This window comes from Rhododendron vialii, chromosome 9a (genome assembly GCF_030253575.1).
Source record: "Rhododendron vialii isolate Sample 1 chromosome 9a, ASM3025357v1".
Taxonomy (NCBI): Eukaryota; Viridiplantae; Streptophyta; class Magnoliopsida; order Ericales; family Ericaceae; genus Rhododendron; species Rhododendron vialii.
Genome location: NC_080565.1, coordinates 13,135,598 through 13,144,487, shown reverse-complemented (window position 1 = coordinate 13,144,487; position 8,890 = coordinate 13,135,598). Strand labels below are relative to the sequence as shown.

The window sequence follows — 8,890 nt, the reverse complement described above, 5'->3', positions numbered from 1 at the left end:
TCTCCTCCTCCGCTACCTCCATCTCCACCCCATTTTCAGCCTAGGAGATGAAAATGGGGCAAGAGCCGTACCGTGGAAGCCCTAGGAGATGAAAATGGGGCGAGGACAGTTTTGTCATTTCACTCGGGAGGCTATGGGGAACAGGGACCAAAACAATGTCGTTTCACTCGAAGAATTTTAAAAAAATAGAAAGGTTCAGAGGTCTGGAACAAGCCTTCTTTTTGAGGAAAAAAAAAAGGAACTTTAAACAAAAGTGGAACGGGGCCTTAGCAGGTCCCACTACACTGATGCAAAAGTAAATATACTAAAATGACAATATCACCCTTCAGTTCTTTGTCAAATTACTCCAACTGAATACCTGTACTTTCTCCTTTTTTTTCCCTTCACTTTAATATTTTCTTTTTATTAAGCCTTTTTTCCCACTCTAACTACAGGCAGCATTCTCCCCTTCTTTTTCCACTTAATTTCAGACCATCTTTCCCGCTTTTTTTCACAAACTCCAAACCACACTATGAACTCCAAAAGATGCAAGAGTATTTTTTCCAAATTGATTTGGACACTTCACTTTATACTAATCAGATTCTAATATTTGTCTTTTAATGTTCAAAATACATGGTATTTTAGAAACTGACATGGGGATTCTGGCTCTATTTTTTTTGGTAATAAATTCTAGCATATGACACATTGTAAAATTGACAGCTAAACACCCAAATATAAATATACAAATACAAAATGCAAAAATCAAGTTCCCAAACACTCTCAAAACATGGTATTTCATTTCAAAATTATGGTCCACCAACAAAATATACATAAGTGAATCCCAAGGGGTTGACTTGTGACATAGGAGTTTTGGTCTTAAGTTTGAAACCTCACCAAGTGCTATTGACTCCTTTGGAGTTAGTCCATACATAGCTTTGTTCCGATTTCATTGGACTCCTAGCAAATAGGCAGTGGGATTGGCCCCCATAATTAGTCAAGGTGTACATAAACTGACCCACACTTGAGTTATAAAAAAATATGTATTAGTGCATTTGGATTTTTTCATACCAGTTTAAAGATTTTAATTAATTTTTAAATTGATGCGAATAAATTCAAAATGGGAATATACAGATTATTTAAAATTTAATTTTTTCTTAGTGGACAACAATTTTAGGACGATGACATGGCATCATTTGGTTGGCAAGAAATTTGTTTTACAAAATTTTAAGGTGAAACAAGTAGGTGGGAGGTGTTTGCGAGGGAAAAAAAAGAGCTTAGAGCTTAAGGTCAAAATGGGCATTTTGATGAAGATACAATACTACACGACAGGCATTTGAAAAACAGAACTGAAAGACAGTCACTTTGTTTGGTTTAAATTTTAGAATGTTATTTTTGCGAGTTGAGTGGTAATAAAGAGAGAGAGATAGAGATAAAGATTTATTGAAAACTGTGCCGAGAGTTAAAAGTTACTCTAAAAAAGTTAAACTAGAGGTGTCAAATGGGCCGTGCCGGCACGACACGACACGAGCACGGGGTAGCACGGCACGTCACAGGCACGGTATTGGCCTGGCACGGCACGATTGTAGTGGGCCCGGGGCACGGCACGGGCACGAAAGTGGGCGGCACGGCACGGAAATTGGCCTGGCACGGCACGGCACGGCACGACACGGGCACGGGCACGAAAAGTGAACAGGAACGGCACGGCATGACACGGTTCTAGCAAGGCACGAGCATGGGCACGAAAGGGCACAGCACGAGGCACGGGAAAAAAAATTAAATAAGCCAAATGGCTTTTTTTTTAAATTTTTTAAAAAAATTAAACAATTTCTATTCCGTTAAAAATATTTGTTTACCTTTAAAAAAAGGTAAACAACTAAGATATTTATTTTTTTTTTAAAAACAATTTATTAAAAAATCATGTTTTTAAAAAATCATTTTTTTACTTTTAAAAAACTATCAAATTTTATTCGGTAAAAATATTTGTTTTGTTTTTGTTAGTAAAATTAAATAGACTTTGGACATTTGGTTTGCAAATTTAACATTACAATACAAGATAACAAGTAAAATTAAAAAAAAACTTATCAAAATATTTATGGTGCAAGAGTAATTTAATATGAAACCAAATGTTAGGGCAGACTAAAACGACATGACTTAAAACGGCCCGGCACGGCCCGGCCCGATTCAACACGACACGATTAAGTAAATGGGCCGGCACATCTTGACCCGATTGAAAACGGCATGGCACGAAATGATTTAAGAACACGGGCCGGCACGACACGACACGATTTAAGAAAACGGACCGGCACGACATGACGCGATTGAAAATGGCACGACACGACACGATTTAAGAAAATGGGCCGGCACGACACGACACGATTTCAGAAACGGGCCGGCACGACACGACACGACACGATTGACAAATGGCACGGTACGGCACGACACGATTTAAGTAAATGGGCCGGCACGACACGACACGATTGACAAACGGCACGGCACGGCACGAAGCACGGTTAGCACGAAGTTAAACGGACCGTGCCGGCACGGCATGGCCCATTTGACACCTCTAAGTTAAACCAAGCAGAATGAGTACACTTTACACGTGGATGTTTTTTTTGTTATAACAGCTGTCAATCCAATTTTCCCGTACGATGCCGATTGGGCAGCATGTAGCAGGACCCTTTCAAAATCATATAAGATGGTATCTGATCAATGCAGTGTTTGACGTGATCAATATTTTTGGCAAATTCTAAAAAGCAAATGACTCCGATTATTATTGTGAATTCTTTCCAGGCCCACAAATAATCTAAAATTGGACGAGACTGGAAGAAAGGGAAACTGGACTGGATCACAGTCCAAATCTTCGAACGCTCCACCTTCCTCTACTGTTGACAAAACTGAAGTGATTTCAATACCTTCCTGCATTCTTTCATTCCCATCATTTCCAATGGAACCAAACAAACAAGACTCACCGCCACCGGGGGAGTCCCAACCAACTCCTCCCACCGCCACTCACTGCTGCATCAACTGCGGCGGCCCCACCGTTTTCCCACCCGAACCACCATCCCGCTCCGACATCTCCCCCCCCCCCTCTTACCGCCCCATCCGCTCCCCCGCCGTCAACCTCCTTCCAAACCACCTCACCCCCCAACAATCCATCATCCTCGCCCCCATCCCCAAATCCCAAAAAGTCCCCGCCCTCTCCCCCCCTTTCTCCTTCCAAACCCCGCCCGCCAAGCGCATCCACTCCCCCGACGACCTCCGCCGCTTCCACGACTCCCTGACCGCGGTTAACTTTCTCGGCTTTGTCGTCGCCCTCTCCGATTCCGTCTGCGGCCAAAAGGTCTCCGATCCCTGCCCCACCGTCTCCCCCACCGTCTCCGCCCTCGTCTCCGTCCTCCAAACCCTAATCCAGTTCGTCGACGACATCCCCCCCGTCGGCCAGTCCTCCCGGTACGGAAACCTCTCCTACCGTACCTGGCACTCCAGGATGGTCCAGAACGCCGAAACCCTCATGCATCGCTTCATCACGCTTCAGGACGATGAGGATGCGTACCGGCCCGCCGCGGCCGAGATCATTCCTTACTTCACTGATAGCTTCGGGAACGAGAGCCGTATCGATTACGGTACCGGCCACGAGACCAATTTCGCTGCCTGGTTGTATTGCCTTGCCAGGTTAGGTTAATTTTTTTTTCTTTTTTCTTTTGTTGATAAGTGTATGTCCGGATCAGCTTGCGCGTCCCTTGTCTACTTTTGAGGGTCCTGAAGTTAACCGGGCAAACCTCTAGTGGCGTTTGGAATGTTTGGCCTCCATAGTAATGGAACAGTCACTCGTGGAGGAGCACTTGCTTGCCAAGTTAGGGTTTGTTTTTTATTACCGGATGGCCGGGCGCACCTCTACTGAATTCCGAGCCTTGAAGTTAACAAATAGATAAACCTCGGCCCCAAGTTTTTGAAATGTTTGGCCTCCGGGGGACATGTTCATTCCCGCCTTCGGGACAAAACTTTCTGGATGATTAACCTAACCTTGCATTTTTATTTACCTGGTGGGAAATACTGGTTGCATTTGCTTCCATTTGCCTGGTCGAGAACTCAATTTTGTTGATTCTTCCCCTCCTTAGTTTTTCTCATGGACAGCAAAATCCTTCATTTCTCATCAATATGAGATGCACGTTTCTCATTTTTCAAGAGCCCTGGAACATGTGACCTCATGGGGAGCACTTTTTGCTTGCCAGGTTAGGGTTAATCAAGGAGGAAGACTACCAGGCGGTGGTAACTAAGGTTTTTGTCAAGTACCTGGACTTGATGAGGAAACTGCAGTTGGTTTACTGCCTTGAGCCGGCTGGGTCCCACGGGGTTTGGGGCTTGGACGACTACCACTTCCTGCCCTTCGTTTTTGGGTCGTCGCAGTTGATTGATCACAAGTACATGAAGCCGAAGTCGATCCACAACGAGGATATACTTGAGAGCTTCTCGAACGAGTACCTTTATCTCTCGTGCGTCGCGTTCGTGAAGAAGGTGAAGAAAGGACCCTTTGCTGAGCACTCCCCCATGTTGAATGATATCAGCGGCGTGCCCAATTGGAACAAGGTCAATACTGGGTTGCTTAAGATGTATAAGGCTGAGGTGTTGGGGAAGGTCCCTATCATGCAGCATTTCCTATTTGGTTCGCTCATCCCATGGTATTTGCTTCTCTCTTTCCTTTCCTTTCCTTTCCTCTTGTCTGTTATCATCATTTGTTCGTAATCAGGTTATTTGTTTTTGGTGCGTGCATTGTGATTTTGAGATTCTTATGAGTTAAGGAATAAAAGTAGTCAGTCGTCATTCTTCTATTATCATGGTTTGAACTCAATCAGTTTCATGTGTGGGCATCGAAGCATCATTTTTCTGTGTTGTGATTTAGTACGAATCGCCTAAGTTGAGTCATGTTAAGTGTTGCAGAGTCTTTTTTTTTCCTGATAAGTAATAGTAAATTTGCTGAAAGGCATTAAGGGGATGCCACCCATATACAAAAGTTCAGGTTTGCTGAGTCATCACCCTGGAACAAGATTAATCAGGCTGCGAAAACCTGACATGCGACCAGTTGTACTGGAATTATGTGGTTATTGTTTAGAGTAGATGGAATGATAATTATGCACTGGAGAGACAAGCGACCCTGGAGATTGTATGTATAGTTTGGCAAATTTGTGGGCTACAATATGGTGCTTGTGTTTTTGTGAGTTCCTTGCATTCACTTGATAAGGTGTCAGCCATACTGAAGTGTTTGTCAGTTCCATGAACTGGTCGGGATTTGGGGCTGTAACCTTTTAAAACCATGGTCACCTTGGTGAACGAAAGAGATAAGTGTAGTCCTAATCTGGCCTGCTTCAGGCTACGTCGACCTTTGACTTTTTCTTGAAAACTATCTCATCCTGCAAAGAGACTGGCCCTTTGAAATTTCGAGGGAAAGTGACCACTAGGTTTCATTAGAAAGGTGGAAAATGTAGAGGTACTCTAAGAAAGAATTGCTTGTTATCATGTTTTTCACTTTGTTGTCCTTTTCGCTGGGTAGTGTGATGGTGTAAGAGTAATTTATATAAGGAGTACTTTATGCATGCCTTTTAGCCTTTCCGCATTAGAGTGTGTTCTGGTGACAGGAGGACAGTTAAAATATCGGGATTCCCTTGCCATTTTAACCTAGACAAAAGCTTGACCAAAGCTGATACTCATGGGCTGAAGAAAGCATTAAGCTACTTGCTCTTAGCTTCATATAGCTTTGCTTTATTGAGCTAGATCAATCACCTTACTCTTATTCTCTCTGTTATGGACAAGTAGAAATTGTGATACTTTTCTTCTCCCTTCTTTCTCAGTATTCTAATTTTGCGCTAATCAGGAGTCCAGGACCTCTTTTATTGAATATGCAAATCGTCATCTTTTGTTTGCTTTGGTTGCAGCTTCGTACCAACTTCCATGCTTCCTGACTTCAAGGCATAGGTTGTTGTAACTACTTATGTTTTGGTACCTCACATGTTTGGCATCACGATGAGTATGAGATTAAAGAAGAAAAAGGAAGAAGAAACAGCTGTAGAGAACTGGAAGTTATCTACATTGGCTGTGTGCCTGTGTGGAATATCAAGTTCCCGTCCTTCTTTGATAACCTTTTTTCTTGCATATAACTAATGAGCCCTTTTTCCCAAGTACCAAAGACCGTAGACCATGAAACAATTGCTACGTAGGAGGTATTTAGCTACATGTGATCTTTTAGCATTCTGGTACTAAAGCTGGTGCAAACAATTCAGGAAGGCACAATCACCTTGTGGTTAAAGCTGATTAATAATGCTTCCCTAGGTTAAGGGTCTACTAAGCGAGATGAGCATCGTGCTTGGTGACAGGAAGCCACACTGACCTTGCTGCAGAGACTGTTGCGATTCAGTTGTAACACGTGTCTTCTTATGGCAAGTATGTGGTCAATAGAATCCAAGTAAGATGAATTGGATTTACTTCCTCGGCATACTGGTTGGGGAAGACGGTTTCTTGACAATCAGTTTCTGGTTCTGCCTCTTGTTGGCTTCCACAGGTGGCTACTTTGAGGTTTGGTTAGCTGCATTTGGAAAGCATTCTTTCTATGAATGCAGTTGCTGAGAATTCTCTCTCTCTCTCTCTCTCTCTCTCTCTCTCTCTCTCTCTCTCTCTCATGTTCATCTAATGGCATGGTTTCTGTCTATGCAAACGCTATGCTATATGGTATTATTCCTAAATAACCAGAATGCTTTAGTTAATTTCTGATGTGTGATTGTGGGTTGTATGCTTGTCACAATTGTTCAACACTGGAACAACTGTTTTGATCCTCTGGTGGTTCATTGAAGAGAAATCGTTGGCTTCTTATTTCTCATTTATTTTCCCCTCTTTTTTCAGGGACAATGGTTTATGAGCCTTGTTTACTCAAACCCTGGATGATAAGTAGAAGGCATTTTGCTTATGACAGAAAATGTATACTGCTGGTAGTATGAACTCATCTCTCTCTCTCTCTCTCTCTCTCTCTCTCTCTCTCTCTCTTCTTGTCAAGTCGACTCTACCTGTATTTAGCTATATGCAGGAACCTTTTTTTGTAGCTGTATTTACTTGTTCTGGACATGTAATATTGATTTAACTTTTTTCAAATTTCCCAAATTCAGTTGGAATATTGAGTTTCTTATTTTTGTTACTACATCGCAACAAAGTTAGTTTCGCATGGCAAGAACTTTTCTGACTCTTTTTCTTAAAGAAACTCTCTCTCTCTCTCTCTCTCTCTGGCAGTGTTGCAGCAGCAGCAACAGTAGGAATACAGTGGATTAGTGTAACTCCACAATCTAGATCTGTCTTTTTTTTTCCCTGCAAACCAAAATTCAAACATGGCCATATTTGTATAAATATTTAAGAATTTTTTCCCTGCAAACCAAAATTCAAACACAGCCATATTTGTATAAATATGTAAGAACTGACTGGTTAAATAATCTTGAGAAAAGCTTCGAGCCCTTCAAGAATTGACGATTGGATTTCTCATATGAATGGAAAAGAGGTGCTTTGTACTGGAAATAACCACTAGAGGTTTTCATAAAGATGGACTTGAATGAAACTTTAGAGGTTTTCTATGAAGACGTTTGGATTAGCAAAATGGATATCGTCTCCCCTCTATCCAAATTGATGAGTCCACTCTTTAGCAACTAACAATGTTGATGAACACTTTGACAGCTTCCTCCACCCTTAAAGGCGATGTCTTGGATCTGGTAAAACTGTGAATTTCACGAAACAAGAAGAATGTGAGATGGATTCCGAAACCTTTTTGGGAAATAAGATGGATTTAATCCTCTAGTGCTTCGTTGAAGAGAAATCTTTGACTTCTTATTTCTCATTTATTTTCCCTCCTTTTTCAGGGATTATGGTTTGTGAGCCTTGTTTACTCAAAGCTAAATAACAAGTAGAAGGCATTTTGCCTATGGTGGAGAAAATGCATACTGCGGGTAGTATGAACTCACTCACTCACTCTCTCTCTCTCTCTCTCTCTCTCTCTCTCTCTCTCTCTCTCTCTCTCTCTCTCTCTCTCTCCTCCTCCTCCTCCTCCTCCTCCTCCTCCTCGTCAAGCCAACTCTACCTGCATTTAGCCGTTGCTATTCGCAGCCCTGTTCTTGCTACTTGCTGCTGATTGCTATCTATAACCTACCACCTTATAAGGATTTGCTACATACAACCCAAAAAATATCCCTGAACTCCCCATTTTGTCTTCTATACCTACAACCCAACAAATCCCCAAACTCCTCTCTCCCCCCGTTTTTCTCTCCACTGGCCCCCTCTCTCTCGACCCCAGACCATCTCTTTCCCCCCGTTTCTTCTTCTCTCTGCCATTACAGCCACCAGCCTCCTTCGCCCTTACTGCCACCAGCCACCATTACCGCCACCACACCTAACCCACTCCCTCTCACCAGTCACCAATCACCACTCCCAACACACCAACGATTGCTACCTTCAGTCCCCCTTCTCACTCTTTAATTGGCACTAAAAAAGTTTCAACATCTCTGATTCCAAAGAACTTGTTTCAACATCGATCTTTCAGGTAAAACCACTGTCAAAATGATATCTTGTGTGAAATTTGCTAGATTTTTCTCGTCGCTCTTCTTGCACCTCTCTTGCCAGATTGGGTTCTGCCAGTGCTAGTTACCGCTTATTTTTAATCTATTTCAGATTACTTTCTTTCTTTGTCACTTTTAGTGGATCTGATTCTAAATCTATTATTTGGGAATCTTTGGCTGTATAATCTGTATCTAAACGTGTCCGTCGATTTTTTTGTAAGAAACCCACGGGTGTACTGCTATTTCGTGTATATATTTTGTGTATTTCGAATTTAATCGAACGTTAGAGTCAAATTGTTTTTCACAATTTAGGATATTAAAGTTTGATT

The 8,890-nt window shown here is 42.2% G+C and overlaps 1 protein-coding gene across 3 annotated transcripts; it reads left to right on the top strand.

The window, feature by feature from the left end:
* Window positions 1–2,770: 2,770 nt before the first annotated feature.
* Window positions 2,771–7,983, top strand: LOC131300575 (uncharacterized). Of its 3 annotated transcripts, XM_058326483.1 has the most exons (4): window positions 2,819–3,656; window positions 4,217–4,658; window positions 6,871–6,910; window positions 7,908–7,983. In XM_058326483.1, the coding sequence occupies exons 1-3, from the start codon at window positions 2,924–2,926 to the stop codon at window positions 6,884–6,886; spliced, it is 1,191 nt and encodes a 396-aa protein (XP_058182466.1). In that variant the 5' UTR covers window positions 2,819–2,923; the 3' UTR covers window positions 6,887–6,910; window positions 7,908–7,983. The 3 variants fall into 3 exon arrangements, with proteins under 3 accessions (XP_058182467.1, XP_058182465.1, XP_058182466.1); XM_058326484.1 differs by lacking the exons at window positions 6,871–6,910; window positions 7,908–7,983 and adding an exon at window positions 5,910–5,949 and having other exon boundaries at window positions 2,771–3,656; XM_058326482.1 differs by lacking the exon at window positions 7,908–7,983 and having other exon boundaries at window positions 2,815–3,656; window positions 6,871–7,159.
* The last annotated feature ends 907 nt before the right edge of the window (window positions 7,984–8,890 follow it).